Genomic DNA, 23,289 nt, shown 5'->3' on the forward strand with positions numbered 1-23,289 from the left:
ACTATAAATCTGCAATTAAAGACAAAAAAAAGATGAAAGAAATGCACTCACCTTCTGCTGAAGGGAAGTTATCATAGGGCGTCCATTGTCCTAAACAGCTTGTCTCCTTTACTTTAAAAATGTGTGGAGACATTAAAACATCTCCCTGCCCTATCAAAAAAAGAGGACTGAAGTGCCTTCACACTGAACTGAGGACCTCCTCTCTCCGTTCCTCTTTCCTCGTAGTCTCCACCTTTTTCCAGCACCTCCTTCTCTCTTTTTCTCTTCCTCCCTTTTCCCTTTTATTACTTTTCATACTTCTACTTGCCCTACAAGATCTCACACCATCTGCCTTCATCCTTAATTCCCTTTCAGTTCTTCCCAGGCTCCGCTCCACCCTTAAGACTACTTAGAAGGCAAACAGAGTAAAGAATGCCATTCAGACTTCGATGCTCTGCCACCTGCAAGCTGCTGTGAGGGAAGTAGCTAGGTATCCATCCGGTCCCACCATTAGGATGGGGTCTTGCACATTTAATGAGACACTGTACAGATGGTCCTTGTTTTCATTCAGCCGTCAACTCCTGAGGTCAGACTCCTTAGGGGCTTGAAGTTTGCTGATTCGTTACTGCTCATAGATTTTCTTTCTAAGTGCAGTTACTTCAATTTGATATTTAAGTATTCTCTTTTTTCATCAATATTTTAAATAGTGTTTCTGAAATTTCCATTATTGTAATGTAAGTAAAATTTAACTCAGGCACAGAATAGATGGGATTTAGTTAGTCTTGTTACATTGTCTGATTCACTGCTTTTAATTCACCCTATCCAAACACCTTCTTTTCACCTGCTTTAGTCACACTTTTCTGGATTTTGAACTCTTGAAAAAAACTCTTAAACACACTTTTGTTCATACTTTTTCGGTTTTTTTGTTTTTGTCTTTCATCGTAAAGCAGTCTCATGGGTGCATACTCATGGAATATCAAGCAAATCATTCCATATAAACATATGTTGCCTGCTTCAGTGCATACTGCTTAGAATTAACTGAAATTTGCTTTGTACTGAGTTTTGATCATGTTGGAGTCTCGGAGACAGAGTTAAAGTCTAAAAAAGATTCAGGAAAAACTATCTGCATGGCTAGATGTCACTGCAAGCTGGTGAGAAACATAAATTGGTTGTTATTTGTGCTATCTGACAATTAAAATCCAAAGTCTCAATAAATTATAACAACAACTGTTTCTGAAATATAAGTCTAGTATTAACAAAACAAACAACAATCAAGAGTTTTCTCAAGTTAAAAACAAATAGTGGCTGGAAAGAGGAACTCGAACATTACTTGTGTATTTAATTGAAAATCTTACATTTTTCCTGCTGAAATTCAGTGCAAACAGTCTGGTTTCCACCAAGACTCTAAAATCTTTGACAACTGTTTGACAAGTAAATAAACAACCTTAAAACAATGTACATCACATACACCTGGATACATGATTTCACCTGATGGTGGTGCCATAACCATGATTTTCAAGAAATAAGCAAGAGCCTGCATGACCAGAGAACTGTATTTTTTATTGTTTAACTTATTTACATCTGTTGGATTACAAAATGTGGAATGTGGTCAGAATCAGAGTGAACATTTCTTTTTCTCGTGTGCAGAAAATGAAACATGATCAACTCTTTTTTTGTTTGTTTGTTTGTTGTTTTCTTTTCTTTCTTTTTGGCACATGGCACATTTTAATTACAGTGCAGCTGCCTGCTGTATCTGGACAATGTGCTTTGTGAGTTTTGTGCTCAATTTAGGCAGTGTTTTGCTTTCAGAATCTGTAAATCACAAAATAGACAAAAATAACTTACGACTGAGGAATGTAAACCACCTGCAATAATGCCACGAAAATGCGGTTTATGAGAGTGAGATTTAGTTGCTTCCCAGGTGAATTCATTGAGGGCTTGCACTGCTGCTCCCTTTATCACCCAGCTCTGGTACTTCACAGACTTTTATGAAAGATTCACCACACCTCAAAACACAGCTGTGCTGTAACCAAACCGAAGTCTAACATTTATAAGAACAAAGGCATGGAAACGTGTGTGTGTGTGTGTGTGTGTGTGTGCGTGCGTGCGTGCGTGCGTGTGTGTCTGAATTCAAAGTGCAAAACCTAAAAATAAAAAACCTTTCAACACATTTCAACAAAACTGTTACCGTGAACGTCAGGATGTGTTCCTTCTATATTAACATGAGAACACAACAGGACAATAAAACATCCCCTTGAACAACAACAACAGAAAACAGCTAGAGCCTGTGGTACTGTAGGGGTTGGCACCAGTATGGATTTTAGACGTTATATCAGAAATAACTGGTTTGTAAGAGACTTGATGCAGACGTTTACCACACATGGACGAAAGCTGGAGTTGCATCTCGAAGGCTGTTTTTACAAACGTTCGGCAGTCCTGGACTTTTTTCTATATATAGAGCAGCCAACTGTCTGGAGGATTCACAGCAAACGGGTCTTCTGCACATTAAACCTAGGCACCACGCCTCAGCTCAGCCTTTCAGAACATTTCTAGTAAATTCATCACCTTTTGCATGCTACATGTGAGAAAGGGCAGCTTCATGTCCCGTTCTTTTTCTACCACTGTTCTGAGTTCATCTGAATAAATGCAATATGAATAACCGTTTCCTTGAATTTTAAGCAGCATGACCTCAATTTAATCATAAAAAAAGTATTTCTTAGTTTTATTAAGCCTTCTGTGTCTTTGCTACAGTGATATTTTTTCTCCTCGGCTGCAGTTTGTTGTTCTTTTCTACTACATCTTAAAAACTGACCTTGAGCTACTGCTGGGAATGTCAAACACAAACTATAATTTTGTCTCAAAACTTGTAAACTGAAAAAAAATTCATGGAGTGCCACGTACTGGAATAATTTTTCCCATTTGAGTTTTAAATAACTCAGCCAATATGGATAATATTTAACCCCAGGTAGCACATGACAGGCAGCATTGATACACACTCAGGGGGGATCGGCATCTTCTTGCGAGCACTGCTGTTCATAAACACTCATTTGTCCACTTCAGTGAGAAAAAGCTGCCCTCTGTTCAGTGCTGTTGTTAACCTCAGTCGAACCAACAAGAGAGGATGTGAGGGACGTGTAGAAAAGGCATGTAGAATGGGATCGTGAAAGGAGAGTGCTGGAGTGATGTGTGGGCGGCTGAAGTTAATCTCTTAGACACCACAAGGTGTTGTGTTGCTATCATGGAGATTGTTGCTAGGCAACAGCATCCTTCAGATCATTTTTGTGCTTTGCCGTGTTTAAACAGCAAAGCGGTCTCCCTCTTCCTGATGGTCTGTAACTCACACCAGCTAGTTTGGCCGGGCGTCGGCGTCCCAACCAGGCTGGTTGAGGCTGAGAGGTTATACCAGTTCATCCAGCAGAGTTCCTATACTGTGGTGCTGCTCAGGCGGGCCGGCTATGGGTTTGTTGCACATGGGGCAGACGCAGCGCACCTCCAGCCACTTTACCAAACACCTGCATAGAGGAACACAGACAGGACAGGAATGAGGAAAAAGAAAGCTGGACTAACTTCAACAAAATCTTCAATGTTTAACAGCTTAGTCGTTTTTTCACAGAGTGGCAAGCTTATGACCCATGCATGAGTACGTGAGAGCCCTTTAGAACTCACTTACACCAGCAATCAAAATGCAATGCTGCCGCCATTCATGCGTAAGCAGCATTTGCAGAAACTATTTCTAGGCTGGGGGCAGTTAATTCCTGGAGCCTGTGCTGGTTGTCTCACAGTGATGACAAGACTGCAGAAAGTTGGACCGAAAATAGACCTATGCACAGTCTCCCCAATGTGTCAGTTTTACAGTTTACGGAATGGACAAGCAGAATGTGCTTTACCTTTGCTGGTGCTGGTATGAAGGTTCTGTTACCTTTGGATGGAATCAGGTTCCCCACAGTTTTCCCAGTGGTCATGGTAATAGATTTTTAAGTATGCTACATCTTACTGAAGCTCTCCTTACTGAGAAAACAGCTGGACCGGTCACTTGTGCAAGCTGCTCCTAGAGTCATATTTTAAAACCAAGAAATCTCTTTGGCCATCTGAATTGATCCAACTAAAGCTGTGTGCAATAAATGAAGGATGCTTATATTAAACAAGACCAGAGTTTCAAATAATGGGATCAGAGTATATACAAATAATACCTGTCTGCCAAAAGCTCAGGCTTCAGATGGTCCTAAAAATTGGCAGATACATGCAGCTCTGGCTGTGAGCACAGCAGCTCGACGTGCCTGCAGTTCAGACCTTCTGTTTGTGAGCTGAAGCCAATCAGAAAAAGGAAGAATTAAAAGGGGAGGAGCTATGGCTCATTTTAGAGAGGGGAATAAATGAAAGGCTGCACCGAAGCCGATTATTCGGAAACTTGCATGAAGTGTAGAAGTGTTCAAGAATAATAATGATCCTGGGTCCCCTCTAATGGACTTGGTATCCTTGAAACCTAGAAAAGTGACATAACCCTGAAAAAGCCGTTTTGGTGCCTAAACCTCAACAAACCACAGGAAAAGTAAAAAAAAAAAAAAGACAAGCAAACAACAACAACAAAAAAAAACCCCACGTCTTATATGAGAGGTAAACCCCCACACAGATAAGTGTGTTTGCGCCACCTCTGCAACACCTATCTCCTAATGCAAGTGTCATCTCAGGAATGCTTGACACAAGTGTCTTGAGGCAATAGCAGCAACCCACATATGGTTGTTTACTTGCAATATTTGACTCACAGAGCTTTTTCAGTTCTATTTTTCTGTAAGAGAGTCTTAAGAAACCAAAATAATGTCCTGCTGCCTTTGACTGTAGTTAAACCATGAAGTAGAGAATGTTTAGCAATTTATACCAAAACTACTGTAGCCCAAGGCTGCTAGCCCAGAATATCAAATTGCTCCTCTGATAAGGCCTCTTTGCTTTTAAACTCTTCTCACAGAACCCAGTAAAAAAAAACAAAAAACCTTCTCACATTAAGAAGCATTTCAATTTTAGACAACTGAAAGCACAAGGATATAGCTTTGCCTCCTCTGCAAGGTCTTCAGACCAGCTCTGTCTGATGTGCATGCTGGGATCCTCAGCAGGAACCAAGACATGAATGAATGATGACGAGTACTCCACCAAAAATTTCCATTTAACTTTTGATCAATGGACTTCACATCAGACGTGACCATTTTCACTTTAACAAGCCCTAGCAGGTGCAAACTGGCAAGCGAGTGTGAAGAAAGACTCCACTGTGCTCTACTCACTTCCTGTGGAAAGCATGTTGGCATGGCAACACTCCCAGCTCGTCTTTCACTTTGAAGTCCTCCAGACACACAGCGCACGTCTGCTGCGTGAGTGACAGACGGAAGGAAGTGGGAGAGGACAGTCGTTAGATTAAATTATCCTGAGTCAACAGCTTAAAGCTGAACGCAAACAGGTAGAAATGTAAATTTCATTCTTACCCCATGAAGACTCAACTTTTTTGGATCTCCTTTTAAAACTACCTGTAGGAATAACACAAGATATTTTTAAAGAAATGCTTTTTTTTAAATTAACAGCTTAAATATCTTAAATTATCAACACCAGTCTTACCTCTCTGTATCCAAACCGCTCACTCTGTGCTTGGTGTCGTAGTTTGCTGTGGATGAACAGAGAAACACATAAATAAACTTTGGCAATTTGTAGAATGTTCCTTTAACCACAGTGTGCATGCATTTCTTGGTTTCTGTCTTAAAATACACCTGCAAGAAAACCTAAATTCTTTTTTAGAGGCAAATTTTTATTTTTAAATAGATTTGCACGATTCATTGATCAAAATAATCTTCATTTACTTTAAAGTGGACCCTAATTTTCTTCTGATTGGCTCCCCCTCCCAAACAAAAGGTTTAAGAAGCAGTTGGGTGGGCTGCTGTGCTCTCTCTGTGTGACTCTGACATCATGCAGATCCAAGATGGGATAGACCCCTTAATGTGCTCACTGTAACGATGTATATATGGCAGAAAATAAGGAAACAGATAAAAGCTCCCTCTTCATAAGACTTTTATTAACATCCTTAATTTTTTCAATAAATACCTAGGGTTGCTGGTTTAGCTCAGATGTTACTAAGCAACCACATACCTTGAGGTTAAATTTAGTAGCCTGGGTTCAACTCTGACTTGAGGCTTTGTCTGTTTCCCCACTTTTCTATCTAATCTTCACTGTAAGATCAAATAATGGCAAAAAGCCTCCAAAAATAATCAAGATTATAAATATCTATATAACCATGAACTAACTGCCAGAAATCCTTAATTTTTTGATAATGGAGTGTTTGTTGTACCTTTTAGACAAAAAATATATAAAAATATATCAGATTTGAATCTGCATGTATGACTTTTAATTTGTATCACATTTGCTACATTAGCCATATTTTTGGAATTTAGTCATTAAAAATGTGTCATGCAATTTATATCATTTTTTGAGGGCCAAAAAAGGTCACGCTGATGATGCAGAAGTCTCAAAAACTCACAAAAACACATGTATCAAATACAATACGCTTGGCTTTAAAGGGCTAGTGAAGTACTGTCTGCACAAATATATGGTATCATATTGACTGCTCATATTTTCTGTATGCAACCAGAAAAAATAGACAATGTGCAAATGGTTTTTGAGAAGCATGTCAATGTGGGACAAGGTTGAAAAAGCAAGCTTACTGATGCTTAGACTTATTAGAGACAATTTCATGCTGAAAATAGCTTAATGATCTTCCTGCAATCTCTTCATATTTAACTTATTGTGTAACCTTCTTGTCATAGTCAGTAGCTACAACAGGCGGGCCCTTAATGACACAGTTAGTCACACAGTTATGAGAGCAAGATTGCATAATTGTCCCTTGTGGTTCCACTTAAGAGTTTCGGGCACAGAAAGACACTGAATGTCCAAAAGGAACTGTAAGGTACTCTCATGCGAATCCAACATGGGGATTTCTTACATGCAGAACCCAAAGTGAATGCTGATTCATTTTAAATTAATTAAACAGTTTTAAAAAGGCAATTAGCCATGAATGGGTGCTTCTTGATGCATTCTTACTGTTTGTGCCTCGTGCTCTTTATTTGTTCTGCCTGTAGTTTCCTAATCAGTTTCTGTATCCGTAGCTGTGGTTTATGTATTTTTCAGTCTTACAGGGATTTCAAATTGTAGCTTATGCTAAAAATACTGAGGTGTGTGGCATCAGTTCATGCCATATACTCGGATATATTCCCAGTACTAATAAACTTTAATAAAAAATTTATCAACCACTTGATTAAATTAAATACAGTAGACCAAAAAATAGAATATTTACACATAAAACTCGATTTTTAACTGACGTTTTGTCATCAGTTTGTTGGTCTCAGATTAAAAAATTGTTTGGACAGTGTTTGTGGATAAATACACACAGACACATTGTTCACTCACTTAAGTAATCATGCAACTACATTCAAAAATGCTAACACACACTTATGCGCACACACATGCACAAACAAGTTAATGAGTATGTTGCCTCTTTGAAACTCCGCACCACCCCTGAACCCAACAATGGAGAGATCTTTATCACTTGGCGAGCAGTGTCTATTCAAGAGGTTATTTTTGGCCTCTTGTTTTTGAACCAACCGAACATGGACCAAATGTCTGTTGCTGTCCGTAAATTGGGCCTGAAAGTATGTGCAGCGACAACATCTGAGAACAAATTAAATGTTTATCTATGATGATATCCCCCTAAGCAGTGATTCAGCGCTTACAGTAAGGAACTGACCATTTTTTCATTGTTAATGAAATTTGGTTGTAGTGTTTAGAACAGTTACTCCTAACATTTTTCCACGTGAACAATGTGAGGATACACGTTTTTCTTGTTGAGGTTTCCCATGCTCGAATAATGATGTGAAGTGGGTGAAAGGGGCGCCATGACAGAGATTTCTGTGTTTCCCTCTAACCATTGTGCAGCAACATCTGCAAGACTTAAAATTCCTCTCGACAAACGTCAAAGCCTCTCATGCCATGTCCTGCTTTATTGTGTGCTCAAATATGAGACCCGTTACAGTGTTACAAAACACGGTTAAATGCTCGCATTGCTACACCTTTGAAATATATGTTTGAAATACTTTTTACAGTGGTCCTACCCTGGCTTTTCTAACACAGTTAATTCCAAGCCGATTACTTGGTTAATAAATTGATCTGCTAATCTGCTACAGTTGTATTAAAATAATCGCATCAGAAACATTTTCATAAACTTTAACTGACAAAAATTAAAAAGTTACTTAGCTTAGTCTTTAATACTGAATATCATTCAGATTCTAATGATACAGCAGTGGTGAAAAAGGCATGAATGCCATGGTAATTTTGGACTTTTAATCATTTCAATTTCAAATTTTAATTTAGTTTGGATTTTCTCCAATCAATCAAAAGTATTTGATTTGATATTCCTTTATTAGTCCCACAAGGGGAAATTTCATGTTAAGGCTGCCAACCTATTGCACGCAATGGCGGCGCCATAATACATTCAGTACATACATTCTTGGCGCCAGTATACATTCAGGCTCAAATATATACATACACCCCCAATAATATTTGATTAAATGTTAAATTTAATTAAATGCTACACTTTTGCTAGCCATGAACAAGCTTCTGACATAATTCTGGCTGGATATTTGAACACTTTTTTAAATGAGTTTGTATAAATTGGCTAGTTTCCTTGGCATTCCACTTTGTTCCATGTTGTGTAGAAGATTCCAGTTACCTTCAGGATCTGTCACTATTCCCTGATATGATTTAAACAGAGCAATAAATTGATTAGCCATAAACAACTTAATCAATAATTCCAACCCTACTACACAGAGACTTTTACGTAAATAAAACAAAGATACTATCCATACCAATCAGGTGGAATTCCTCATTAAAGGGAGTTGGACACAAATCTTTCATTCAAAAAACCCCAGCTAAAAATACTAAAAATACTCATGGGAGTCTTAAAAGGTCGAGTGAGCACAGGCCGTCTTCTGTGACATAAAGTCCTTTGTCAGTATAACCTGGGGAAAATGAAGAGCCCCTCTTATGTGCAGAACATCAGCAAACATAAAACTCAAACTAACACAGCTGAAAAGACCACCGCCATAAGCAACTGAGTAGCACAAGGATCAGTACTTCTACATCAATCCGAGCAGAGTTAAAACTGTAAAGGTCCCAACCAAGCAAGTATTTCCAACTAAGAGTCATCACAGGAAACTTCGAGTCCTTCCTGGTCAATGTTAAGATACTTCGACATGGACTCAAAGATGAAGTATACCTGGAGTGCAACAATGACAGAAAACAGTTCCAGGCCCAAACAAAGATGAGAAGCTGCCAAATCTGTGAGCTCCACCATAACTCCAAGACTGCACTAAGCCAAGAGTCCATACAGCATGCCCTAAACATAAATACCATCCCTTTGGCCTCCTAAGGCATGGTCATGTCCCAACTCAATAAACAGTCTCTTTTCCCTCCCCCTTCTTAATTAATGGTGTTCCAACAAAGTTCACCCATCTTGGCTTTGCACGCTCCTCCAACTACAGTCTTGTAATACCCGAAAGTTGGCACCAAGACTGGTGCATACACTGTGGTAATCTGCCTTCATGCTCGATGGGGCACAAACATGGACGCCATACAAAAGGTATATTTTAAAAAACAAAACTCTCCCAACATCTTGTGCCTTAAAAAGATGATCTTTTGGGAAGATCAGATCCCCCGGGCTGAGATCCTTTCCAAGACTAATCTGCATGGAAGCAGCAGTGGCCAAAAACCGCGTTTGCTAGACAAGCCATGGTAACCACATGACTGACCTACATCCACCCTTCCAAGCCCAGAAAACAAGCTGCTGATAGGAAAAAGAGGTGCTATAGAGAGAGAGAGACAGAAAGAGAGAGAGCAGATTCCTCAAAAAGGAAAGGAGAATTTAATAATTGCCAGTCAACATTCAAACTGGGAAACCTGTGCACAGTAGGCATATCTACTTGCTATCGTAGTAGGCATATAAATAAATGTACATGATCGTTTTATACTGTTCATTATTAGCATGGCTTTTTATCAGTAAAGTGAAACCAGTGAGGTTGAGGTCAGCACTCTCGACTAATGAAGCAGTAGTATCGTGTAACTTTCTGCATGCGTATCAGAAGAGAAAAAAAGTTTTGTAACTCTTATTTTTGGGGCAAAGTCGGAAACCATTTGAAGAGGTTTTCATTTCCATGTATTCCATAAGTAACCTTTTTTATATCCTGGAGACCTTTGAAATAAAGGTTATGGATCTCTCCCCATTCATTTCAATAGAGGTTAAAAAATAACTACCCCGAGGCTGCCAACGACTTGTTTGACTACACCTAAAGTCTACTGCACAGGAAATACCAACTATTTTGAACATCTGGCACTCAACAGATCAACCTGGACAGACTGAGACGACTGAAAGACGTGATAAACCTGGATTACCCCAGCATCTGGGCTCTTTTGCACCACATGTGAGCAAGCACAGCCGTGGTGCTGAACCCCGCCATTCCCCGGTGCAAGCGTCATTATCTGACACCAAGGACAGCTAGAAAAACCGCTGACTGTATCTCTGTTTTCACAGTAGATGACCTCCAGTATGCCCTTTTCGCTGATGTAGCATTTCTGAAATAATCATCCTTATATTTTGCTAAACTCAATCTGTCCTCAGAGTGTATGCAAGTGAGATGACATCAGTTTAATGATGACAGACGAGATTTAAGAAACTCAGTTTGAGACTAAACTGTTGTTAGATGCACAGTTTGGATGTAAAAGGCTGCCGTAGATGAGTAACCATTTATATTTCCATGTTTTCAAATTAACTGTCTGTTGCTGTTCTTGTTGTTTCTCTGGGGTTTTCTCCAAGATCTCTCCCAGCAAATTAAAGTTTATTTTAGAAAGCCATTCACTTAACAGCTTAATATCTCTCCTCAGTCATTCTATTGTCTGGACAAAAACACATTACCACCTCCCTTTTGAGCCTCGTGGATCTTAAAATATCTCTCTGACTAGCTGCTGTGCTGCTGAGTACAAACCCTGTACTGCACTGTAAGACCAGATGGGGACGTAATTAAAGTTGTGATATTTTTGGCGTGCCCTTGGTGTGGAACACTTGTGTCTTTTCGGTCTCGTACGATCTCGACTCTGTGCAAGAAGTGGCGTGTATTTGCTAAAGAAAGCTAAATCTTAGCAAACTTTAACCACCACATCTTAAAAATTAGAATAGTTTTAATAGTGGTGGTCGGGCATAGATTTTTAGGTCTCAATCTAATGTTACAGCTGTACATCACAAACATGATGACACACAGGATTAAGAAAAGAGCCTGTCTGAAAGAGATAATGGGAGACCTGCCCCCTAACACAGAGCGCCTTTCATCACTCAGTATTCATGTGATGAATCACCCGGTCTATAAATGAATTCACAATCACACTCCCACCCAAGAGTACCTTCAGCATGTTAATGGAGCCAAAGGAAGTGAGTCGCTGGTTATGATCCTTCAGAAAGGGCTTTAAGAGAAACAGGAAGGATCTGAGCTTTTTCAGACAGAGTTGATGCTCAATTTAGTGGTGAAGCCAGGTCACAGAAAACATTTTCAATCAAAGAAGCATGTCTTCAGCATGTGAACATGAGTCAGTCCAAACTGAAACAAATATTTACCACTTACAATTTATCATTATAGCTGCTGATCTTTTGAGCATATGAAGGACTTAATGGTTGAGGCTCAAAGTTATTCCAGATCTTGAATGCAAAAAGTGAAACATTAATCTCGCCACAAAGTCCATTTAGAGCTAGGGTTCGCTTTAGGGAGCAAGCACATCAGCGAGAGACGCAGAGGAAAAATGCACGCCTCAAACGCTTTCCATTAGTGTTTGTAATGAAACTGTTTAGAGGATGGTGGTTTATGAATTGTCATTTTCATGCTGCTTTATGGTTGTTTTTTATTTTTTGTTTTTTCTTACCCATTAGTGCATATTTGTTTTGTTTTTTTAACATCAGCTATACTTGTCATTGTTAGGACAGCTTGTAATAATGGCCTTCCTTCTTGTTCTGTGGTGCCACAGTATTACAGTGTGTGTGTGTGTGTGTGTGTGTGTGTGTCTATCATTAGTGTTATAATTTTCATAATTATCACTATTGCTACTGATTTTGATATCACTTCCATTTTTGGTGCAAACACTAAGTTTAAAAGAATTACTCAGTGATAGTTCTTCTTTTTTAAATGCATGCATACATTTTAGGTCACTTTGTTAGGTACACCTGTTCAACTGCCCCTGAGCACAAATATTTAATCCTTCAACCACATGCATTTAGCCATGTGGATATGGTCAAGACAACCTGCTGAAGCTCAAACAGAGCATCAAAACTGACTTCGGTGACTTTGAACATGGTTTTGGTTGTTAGTGCCGGTTGGTCCGGTCTGATTATATCAGAAAACGCTGATCTATGCCCACTTTCTGATGGCTGCTTCCAGTAGGATAACACATCACAAAGTTCAAGTCATCTCAAATGCATTTCTTTAAAACGATGATGACTTCAAATAAAGCACAGAGCATCTTTAGGATGTGTTGAAACAGGAGATTCACATCATGGATGTGCAGCTGACAAATGTGAAGCGACTGTGTGACGCTGTCATGTTAATATAGACCAAAATCTCTGAGAAATGTTTCCAGCAACTAGTTCAATACGTGCCACAAAGAATTAAGGCATTCCTGATGGCAAAAGGGTGTATCTTATACGTTTATAAAGTGGGTGGTGAGTGTATATCTCTTTAAAAGAAGAAAAAAAATTAAGATGAAAAAAAGGCATCAAACACAATGTGCTTCCTTTTGAACATAACCAAAAGAACAGGACTTCTTTGTTACTATTTTCAGGCAGCAGAGGAGGAAATGAGATGCACGCTTGTAGATACAATCTGACATAAATACGCCCGTATTCCCAACTTTCTGGAATATGTTGCCAGCATTAAACTCAAATGAGCATATATTTAAAGAAACATTTTCGTCATTTAATAGCTTCTCCTGTGGTGTAGGGGTTTACATATTTGCCTGACAAGCAGAAGATCCCCAGTTTGATTCTGGAAGGATGCACTAACACTTTTGGGTTTGTGTTAAAAGGAGGATTTGGTGTATATAAAAAAGAAAATCTACCAAGTCAAACATGAGGAGGTATCTGCTGTGGTGACCTCCTTGTGTAAAAGGGAGATGCTGAAAGCAGCTTTTAAATGCAATGATTTTTTAGTTATTTCATTGTTTTTATTGGCCTCTTTTAAAAACATCGTCGTAGTTTGGACATAAGAGTGGATGCAAACACCTTAAAATACCCAAAGAACGCTCTGAGTATATTTCAGAGCCTGTACTTTTTCACTTGTGGTTCAGCTTTTACCAGAGAATTTTATAAAACAACAATCTTTTCTTCCACTTAAGTGACAAATGTGTGTACTTTTGCCACCTCTGCTGAATTGCCTTTTGGGATAACTATATTTTGTCTTAAGGAAATTAACTTTAGGTTTAGATTAATTTAGATGTGTAGTGATGAAATTTATTTCACTAGATTTCCATTATATTTAATTATAAGAATTAAAACGACTGAGGTACAGAGGAGGGATGTTATCTGCACAAATGCGAATCAAGATTCTCGCTGACGTCCGTCTTTATTCTGACGTTATTTTTTCTGTGATTTATTTCCTGAACAGCACATTCGTCCTGCCTGTCTTCCAGACAGAAAATGTCTTAAACTCTCTGGAATTTTGATAACACTAAAATTTGAACATTTCAAATTCATTTAAATGTCCAACAATAGCACACCGCATTATGAGACATCAAGCAATTTTCCAAAGACAGATGCTTAGTCATCCAGAGAGAGCTCAAGATGAAACACAATCCCTACAGCAGGTGCTGACGTTTCCTTTTTGTTCACTGTGGACCTTCATGTATGATGGCTTTATGTTCTCCAACTGTGCGCTATTTAGGCTGTGTTTATTCTGAACACAGTTTCTCCTTTCCTCACTGCTGTCTTCACACATTGTGACGGGAGGCTTCCTGTTGCCTCACATCCCGTCCTCCCATCCTCAACTCATCAGGGAGTTCACAGTCAACAGCAGGATAGGTCACCCTGTTCCTCTTTTCTTTTAACCTCAGTCCCTCCTACAGTGTGTTTCTTGCCTCCACACACATACAGTGTCTCTACAGTGGAGATATTTAGGGATTACGATGTTGGTCTCGGTGGCGTAGTTTGGTCTAGGCCGGAATTCAATGCCTACAATCACAGATGCTTAACTTTTCCTGATGATTTATCATGAGAACCTTTTATGTGTTTATTTGTTTTCCAACTAAAATAAATGTATACAAATAATTTACAGACATTTATATTCCCCATTACATTATTTCCTATTGCTTAATAGGTCAATATTATCCCACTGGCCAGTTTACAAATGTATAACTGAATTAGTAGAACTTACAGTTTGTCTGAGCAGATCTGAATATGAAGTCTTTGTTTGTGGGGGGTAATTTATGTTACTCGAAATGAGAGTTGGCTGTATTCATTGTTTGGCTGTATTTCAGGAGGGAAAGCAGATCATGTACTAATCGGAAGGTTGGCGGTTCAATTTCTGGCTGCCCCAGTCTGCATGCATGTCCTTGGGCAAGATACTGAAGCCCAAATTGCGCTCCGATTCATCGGAGTGTGAATGTGTGCAATAGAAAGCACTTAGTTAGGAGAAAGTGCTTGTATGAATGGGTGATTGAGGCATTTTGTGTAAAGCAATTTATAAGAACAAGTCCATTTACTATGAATCTGATTAAACTATGAAGCATTTTCTGAAACTTAGGCTAAATTCTTGTAGTCAGGTGTACTTTAGATAACATAAACCCAAAGTTGTTAGCGTCTACAATAACCTGAGATCTTCTCAGTAATCAAACCAGATGAATTTGAAGTAAACAGAAATTTCTCCCTAATATGAAACATAAGTGTTTATTTCGCTTGCCTGTAGTGCTATTTGTCCATCTTGGTTCTTTTTCCATTCATGAATACATTTCACCGATTATTTGAGAGGCTTCTTAAGTTTAAAAAACAGATGGGAAGTCTTATCTAGTGGGGTTGTCCGCTTCAGTTGGTCCTGATGCTGCACTTCATTTGCTCCAGTTGAGCATGTTCCAACAAAAAACAGAACTCGTCTGGTCCTTAGCAAGGTAGAATTACTCATACATCACTCGCAATACGGAGCAATGATTTTTGAGAATTTTCTTTTTGCACTTAAAAACATTGTGGCGCCACGTTCATCAACACAGCCTGGTCAGTGCTTTGCGTATGACTTCTTTAGCCAGACACAAATACACAACAAGTTTTAGAGGTTTACCAATGTTTGCATGGGCAACTCATGCCTGATTCAGACTCCTTTCAAACCCTACGATGTAACCTTCCACATAACCTGACATGCACCTCTAGAGAAATATAACTACTGTTGGATCAACGCAGCCTTCAACAACTGAATGGCAAGCAAGGTTACAGCGTAGGGTTGAAAGCAGTTTCTGGTTATGTCGTCAGTTAGGCCATAGATTTTTCTGCAGAAGTCTAAATCAAGCTTTAGATTGTCAAGTTGAGGTTGGTGGGGCTGTTCCAATCTTCCAACTTGAGGGTCGCTCCAGGTTAAAATTCCAACATGGAATAAGAAATTCTGCCTGTAGACTTCAAATGGAACAAGCCATGGGAGTCAGTGACCCGCGCTATTTTTATGTGAGTTGTTAAGTTTTACAAGAGGTATGAATCAGGAGTGGGTCATTATGGTCACAACAGCCATTCAGTGAATTCTTGGTGAGACACTGCCACACTCTGACAAATGAGGACTGCCTGGCTCATAGCTGGTGTCACCACCTCCGTTCAATAACTCAGTAATTCACAGGACATAGATTTTATCCTTACTCCCCTTATTTAATTCTAATCAAGGGAAAGCAGATGTCTAACTGGGCAACTCTCACCAAAACAGTTCTGAAAGATAAATAGCACCACAGGCAAGAGGAGATATATAAAATTTATAATATTGTTTTGCTGTGAAACGTTAACATATCTAGAATCTGAAACAAGGAGAAAACATCTCTGCCCTAATTTGAAGTGGATTAAGACTTTGGTCTTGCTGTACGATTCTGTTGCCTCTCACCTAATGAAATAACAGCAGAAGATGAGGCTCAGGATGAAGACAAAGATGCCTGTCCCGAAGATCACCATGTAGATGTTGAGAGGTAGGTCCTGGAAGGTGATGGGCGGCATGGTGCACGACTTGTTGGAGTAAACGAGTCCGAGACCACAGAAGCACCCTAAAACAACAACAAAAGCAAATTTACAGGAAGGTTATAGCATGAAACAGCTAAACAATGAAAGCCTGACACTAACACACACACACACACACCCCCCCCCCCCCCCCCCCACCACACACACCCACACACACACACAAATATACCGCAAAACAAAAACTGAATTCAACCTGTAACCTCGTCTCTTTTCTTAGGCTCAGAGCTGCATTGTGAACCTCTACGAGAATCCACAACCCGAGCCTTTAAATACAACAGGCGGGTGGGGGAAATGGTGTGTTAGACTGCCACTGTGCACATGTGATGGTTTTAATGTACTTTCATATATATGTAACAAACTTTTTGTCTCTTAACAAGCAGTTTTCAGACTCTGAGACTCGCACACCAACAATCAGTGAATCTGTTTTCATTAAAATGGCAAAATACAAATGCACACGGTTTTCAGTATTTGATCAGGGGTGTTTATTATTTTTATACCAAAGCCACTGTAGTCTCCTTGGTTGAAATGTTTGAAATAACTGTAAGTAACTGGATAATTTAACTGTTTATTTGCTCATCTGCATCTACCCTAAAGGATTAAACAGTTGGTTAATTGCCAACAGCACCACCCAGTGTAATTGCATATCATATAATTCAAAATCCCCAAACAAATGAGGACTCATTAGCAATTGTGAAGCCTGGTAGTGTGACTCCAGGGCATAGCTGCAGAGGAAGATGTGGTGAAATCTCCACAAATGGAGCGCTTTGTAACCAGATCTCTGCTTGACAAGCTGTTTTCAATAATAACATGCAACAGAGCACATAGCTGTGTTCTGTAAAAGAAAGGCAGAAAATTCTGAGCTGAATCTTAAAGCAGCAGGAAACAGTGACTTATGCTCAAAAACAGGACATTAAGTTCAAAATTAGCAATTTGTGTAAATAAACTACCGCTAATCGACTGATAATACCCTCCAGTATTTGAATTAGGTGGTATCCAGTTTTGCTATCCAAATAGATAAATCAGTCTAAAGTTTGACCTTTATATACATTAATAAAATAATAAACAGGAAATAACCTTAAATTCACACAAGCATGAACTGACAAGCTGTTTTTAAGTTAGATAAACAGAGACGCAGAGAGCACACTATGTGTTTTGTGCATCTGAGTGAGTAATGAGAAGTCAGCATGTGAGAAGGAGCTTTGTGAGATCAGGGTCATGCTAACCCAGGGAGTGATAGTGAAGTGGAGCTCACGCAGTATTCGTCGCACTCAGGCTTCTCATGTCCAGATTAGAGCAGCAACAAGGCAGAAAGCTGAGAGAGTCTGCAGGTTTTCATTTTCATCAGACACCGCAGCAGCTGATTTCACTGATTAGCATATTCACACAGAGACAAGGCGCTAATCAGTGAACTTAGCCCGTGTGCTCTTTCACAGAGACACTTTTGGCCTTCCAGGGCACACGCATGGAAACAAATTTAATGTAAAAACAAACTGCAACAAACTTAGCCTGAAACAAATTTAACACCCACTCCGTCTGCTCTGCTCTGTCTGTGGGTGTTCGTGTGTTATTTGTCTGTGCTTACTAATCCTGTGCTGGACTGACAAGCCCTCCATCATCATAGGAAAGATCGATTTTCAGCACCATATTTTAATTTAATTTTAACTTCTAGACTCTATGAGAGGAGCTGTGTATGCCTCAGAGGACCAAATGATTGATATTTATCTTTAAGAGGTTTCTTAAGTGGCGTTGTGACCCAACCACAGGTCCCAAGGGAAATGTGTACTCCCAGACTGGTTGGTGACTGGTTGGTGAGTGGTTGCAGCAAGACAAGTTGATACAAAATAAGAGAAACGTCAGATATCTGCAAGTGACAACAGCTGTCACAAGGACATTTTCGACAGCCAATTAGGTACTACATGTTTTTCCATAACTGGGGCTTTTTTAACTTGACCAAACTGTGTCATGTGGTTAGCAGTGTGACTGTAAAATTTCAGTACTGGTCCTTGGTACAGCTCCTTACACCTTCCTATTATTTTCTGCCTGTAACAAACAAAATATTTAAGCCATAGAAGAGCTGGGCTTCTGTACCAACAGATGATATTAGCTCTCATTCACATCACATAGAGCCAGGATTTAAATAAATAAATAAATAAATAAAAAACACCCAAAAACTGAGCAATTAGAGCGCCTGAAACCTGAGATTTTGGCTCACAAGGAGCACAACCTTTGAGAGGCTGAGCATTTTTAATTTAAGCATCCACCATTATAAAAATATGTTTATTTAACAGAAATTCAAGAAAAGCTGAATGGGTCAACTTACTGAAGAGATGGATGAACAGATGGAGGAATAGATGAAGATCTTTACCAGTTTCATTTTCGTGGGTATTATTTTCTTCCAGCAGCACTTTTTAAATCAATGAGGATATTTCCAGTTACTCCCACAGCCAAAGTAATAGACTGACATTTCTATCTGACGCCTCTCCCACCTCACAGTGGAAACAGCAGTATCAGGGGATCAATACTATCCGCCTCTTGGTTCCACTCGTGCTGAACAAGCAGAGCATGTCTATTAATCAAGGATCGTTGAAGTTCCACCACTTCACTCAGCCAGAAGCAATCCATGGCAGATACACTAAGGGTTGAGCCTGATTTTTAACCAAAAAGCCACAAATGCCTGAAAAGAGTCTAAAGAGGACAAAACTTTTGTCAGCCAGGCTTATAATTATTCATGTGACTGACTGGAGAGAACTCACATCAGGGTTGGAAACTCCAGCTGACAGGATTTGACAAAGATTTTGAGAGATTTAAAAATGTAAGAGGCGAAATAAAACCCACAATATTTTTAATAATGCTCCTCCCTTTTCAAAAAATGTCTTTCACATACAATAATTTTTTCATCAAATGTGCCCATGCAACCAACACATGTGCAATAACCTAATAAGGGCCTATTAAGCTCTATTTGAAACCATTGTACTAAATACCCAACAGTAAGTATCCCTCTCATCGTGTAATGAAATGTGCTATACAGCTACTGTCGTTGTCATCCCCCCTACCAGTTATTAAAGGTAGGCCTTCACTACCGAGCCTGATTTTTGTGAGGTCTGTGCGATCACAGCTAACATCATTCTACAAGAAACAACTGGCAAAAAAGGTCAAAGTTACTTTGGTTTAGTAACAGCTGATAGAACAGCAGGTTTGTCCAATCACCTACCAAATATTTTTTCCATATTCTTGCCGGTGATAGCCTTTTATGTGCTATGTCTCCTTACAAAGACATGCAAAGTAATTATACTGATTGCTCACTGGCTTTCACACTTTGTCAAAATTTAGTTTGCTTGTCTTTTTCACACTCTCTACTTCCTGTATGACTAGAAAAGGGGTAGAGATGGTGATAGACAGCTCCACTAGTGCTCTGACAAGTATTTATGACAAGTGACTACTTGCAAGTGCTTTTGTGCACAAATTGTCCTCTTTGGTCATCTATACGATTCATAATTATAGACAGAATAAAAAAGGGGTGCAACTTCTGGGTCTGAAAAGTGAAACCAACACTGACGTGTCTTTCTTATGGTCACCAGGGTTTCACAAAGAAAAACAGGGCTCTGACTGGACTAAACACTGTCCTCTTGAGTTTAAGGCCTCAGTCACTCATTTCAGGTCATGTTGAGTAAATCATTAAGTCCTTTTTTTGTACATTTTGGTTGTTCTACAAATCACTGTGTTCACTTTTCCATCATATTGTTGCCCAGAATAAAACACACTGGAGAAATCCAAATATTCAAACAGTCCTGCTGAAAGCATGCATTTCTGTTACACGATTTCAACTCACTATTGTCACACCTCTATTTAGATGTGACACAGAGAAATTTCTACTACATAAAATGTCAGATAACTCTGTTTCTCACATTTTGAAATAAAGACACACCCTTTATTTTTAATTGCAGATGTTTACTCTCTCATAATTAAGTTTTATTTTTTTTTACACTGCAATTAGGTGGATGAATCAGACTGATGCTACATTCCCTGAATATAACCGAGGACACAGAAAGATGCAAGGCGATCGAATTTACTTCATCCTGTTTACACGTGTCAAACAATCTGCCTCACAAAAATCATCAGCATACAAAGAGACACACACAGTGAGAGAGAACGGTGTAAATGTCAGCCCCTGTATTCATGTCACTGCCCTGCTGATGACACAAATCACCTGAGCAGACTCACAATCCAAATCTAGGGCATTTGCATTCAAACCTTTGTGCGTGCTCACCATGTCACATCACGTCGCATTTCCCTCCTCCACCTTTGCATGTGGGGAGAGCAGCTATATTAAGTGATTTTTTGATTTGGTTGGAGTCTTGCATGACCAGTGACCTATATATCAGCAATCTTATGAGGCGCGCCGTTGCCATGGAGTAGTAGATGCAGAAAGCGGCTGAAGGTTAGCTAATGAAAGTTCTCATTTCAGGACAAAGAGAATCCGAGAGATTCTCAAGTTATTCTTCAAAAAGGCAGGAAATTCCCTCTGAGATTTGATCGAGCTGTAAAATACCTCGACTATTGCAGTTTCCCTGACAGCTCCTATGAGATGCCTGCTGGGGTTTTGTCCTATATATGTCGTGTTCAAACAAAACTGCTTTCTGCTGCTGTTGCTGCTGCTGCCTTTGCTAAAGACTGAGCTTCCCATCAAATATTCAGCAGTTCACATAGGGGGGAATCACTCAGGCCTGCCTGCATGGCTGCTGCTGTTTTCAAGACGAAAGTAGGTTGGGGCACAAATCTCCCCATCACATGCATGAAAGCACGACATGTGTCACATATAAACAGTGGAATGAATAGGCACGATCACAGAAACACTGACACACACACACAGAGTTGTGGCTGCCTGTTACAGCTTCATTTTTCCAGCAGAATGTTACTCTTTGATACTGTGTGTGTGTGTGTGTGTGTGTGTGTGTGTGTGTGTGTGTGTGTGTGTGTGTGTGTGTGTACTACTTCCCCTATGAATGGCAGGCGAGTTGCTGCACAAAGGGAGTAATTGTTCTTGTCTGAACACCAACAGTCCACTGAGGAGGCTGCTGTAGTTGTGCATTCAAACAGGCAAAGTCAGAGGAAAAAGACCCCCAATCCATCATCTTCACCCAGTCTCACCATGACAAAGAAACACTGAAAGACAATTTCACTGGAATGAAGGGTTTCATTTTTGTTTAAGTGTGACTGCTTTTGTTCACACTTTTGGCCTGTTGGAAGATTATCAGCTGAAGCTGTGAAGAGTGTAAGTGAGAGACTGTAGATAGGGTCAGAGCAAACAAGATTACCTAGAGAGGCAAAACATTATACAAAGAGCACAATGACCGGCCTTGGGTAACTCTCTGGAGTGAGTTTAGGTCAAAATAAAGGTTTTTATTGATCAGGTAGACTCTTAACCTACAAATCAATACAAAAAACTGACCAAATTTCTGATTGCCTAATCGCCCTTTTGGTGGATAGCGTATTAATTTAGATCGATTACAACGTTTATAACATGCTGTAATCTATAGGGCTGCATCTTATGATAACTTTCTTTATTGGTCATTTTCTTTGATTGTTGCGTCTATAAAATATCAGACAGTCGTGGCAAAAGCCTTACAGCCAAAAAATAATGCATTCAAGCTTCAAATTAATGATTCAAATCTTCACGTTTGAGAAGCTAGAACTGGGTGATGTGCACATTGCAGCTTCAAAAAAAGATTGTTTATTAATACTGCTGCTGATTAATCTTCTAATTACTGCAGCTCTAACAGTCCTTCTCTATACAGGGCATTTTTCTAGTATTCACTCTGCACTTCTAACTTTTGCTGTTAGTACTTTTCTTTTCTGTGGACTTTGACTTATTGGACAGGACGAAGTATAGAGCTGCTTGTGGACAAGAAATCACTTATCACTAATACCACTACTATGCAGCTGTCTGCCTACATTAGTCTATTTAACGAAACTAGATTTTTGTGTGTTTAACATTTATCACGTTTATGGGGTGTTTATATGTCATAGCTGTGGCATTATTAGGGACACTTTTAAGAACAAATGAAGCACCGAGCACACAGCTTATGACAACTCATTTTGTGTCTCTTTGTTAAGATCCTGCACATTGTCGTTGCACTCGCTGGGGATGTCTAAATTTAGAAAACACTGGGCTGAGTCAGTCTTGTTCTAAAATCTCTGTTTTAATCCTACTAAAATAATAGGACGTATTGTTCATTATTGTCACAGAGGCTAGCAAAACCAAACAACAACAACAACAACAAAAACGACTCCTCACCGTTACACCACTGAAACGGGTGCATCAATGCACCAGATGGAGTCCTTGCCGTCGGGATCCGATTCGTGTTTACCAACAAACCGCAGGCCTCCTCGCAGATGGATGACCGCAATGAAGTGCACAAGTAGAGCCGGTGACTGCCCGCCAGCTGTGTCAAAGGTGAGCGAGACAATAGCAGCCCTGAAGAGGTCGTGAAAGACGAATAAAAAGGTGGATAAAGGGCGTTTAATCTTTTTGTATCGGAAGTTGCAGCTGGGTTATGTCACATTGTCCACGTTGGCTCGTCTCAAAAAGCAGAAATGCTGATGTGAGTGTTTCCCCAGCTTCTCCTCGCTGTCGCTGTTTTGACTCTGTTATTATTAAAAGACTGCATGACACTGACCCAGCGGCAGCATCTGTGTGAGAAGAGAAACTAGAGCTCAGGCTCCCTGCTCCCGCCCCCTCTCCGGCAGACTGACGTCCGGGGAGACCAATGGCGAGGCCGGCTGATCCGCGTTGTGATGTGACGGGCTGGTGTGTTTCCTGTAGCTCATTAACGTCTGCAGCTTACTGATGCATGTATGTTTCACAGCAGGGGGTCTGGCTCACTGTAGCTCATGAGCCAATCACCAGTGTGGCATAATAACCTGTATATTAAAGCACACACACACTCACACACCTCTAAATGTCACGTCTTGAATAGATTCACAGTGCCCCCCAA

The 23,289-nt window shown here is 39.7% G+C and overlaps 1 protein-coding gene across 2 annotated transcripts; it reads right to left on the reverse strand.

The window, feature by feature from the left end:
• Positions 1-1,644: 1,644 nt before the first annotated feature.
• Positions 1,645-23,020, reverse strand: rnf122 (ring finger protein 122). 2 transcript variants are annotated; one of them, XM_063490539.1, is made up of 6 exons: positions 22,590-23,020; positions 16,164-16,320; positions 5,581-5,626; positions 5,451-5,492; positions 5,253-5,332; positions 1,645-3,491 (listed from the first exon to the last, which is right to left on the reverse strand). In XM_063490539.1, the coding sequence occupies exons 1-6, from the start codon at positions 22,612-22,614 to the stop codon at positions 3,377-3,379; spliced, it is 465 nt and encodes a 154-aa protein (XP_063346609.1). In that variant the 5' UTR covers positions 22,615-23,020; the 3' UTR covers positions 1,645-3,376. The 2 variants fall into 2 exon arrangements, with proteins under 2 accessions (XP_063346609.1, XP_063346608.1); XM_063490538.1 differs by having other exon boundaries at positions 5,253-5,335.
• Positions 23,021-23,289: the final 269 nt, after the last annotated feature.

Source organism: Pelmatolapia mariae, linkage group LG12 (genome assembly GCF_036321145.2).
Source record: "Pelmatolapia mariae isolate MD_Pm_ZW linkage group LG12, Pm_UMD_F_2, whole genome shotgun sequence".
In the NCBI taxonomy this organism is placed as follows: domain Eukaryota; kingdom Metazoa; phylum Chordata; class Actinopteri; order Cichliformes; family Cichlidae; genus Pelmatolapia; species Pelmatolapia mariae.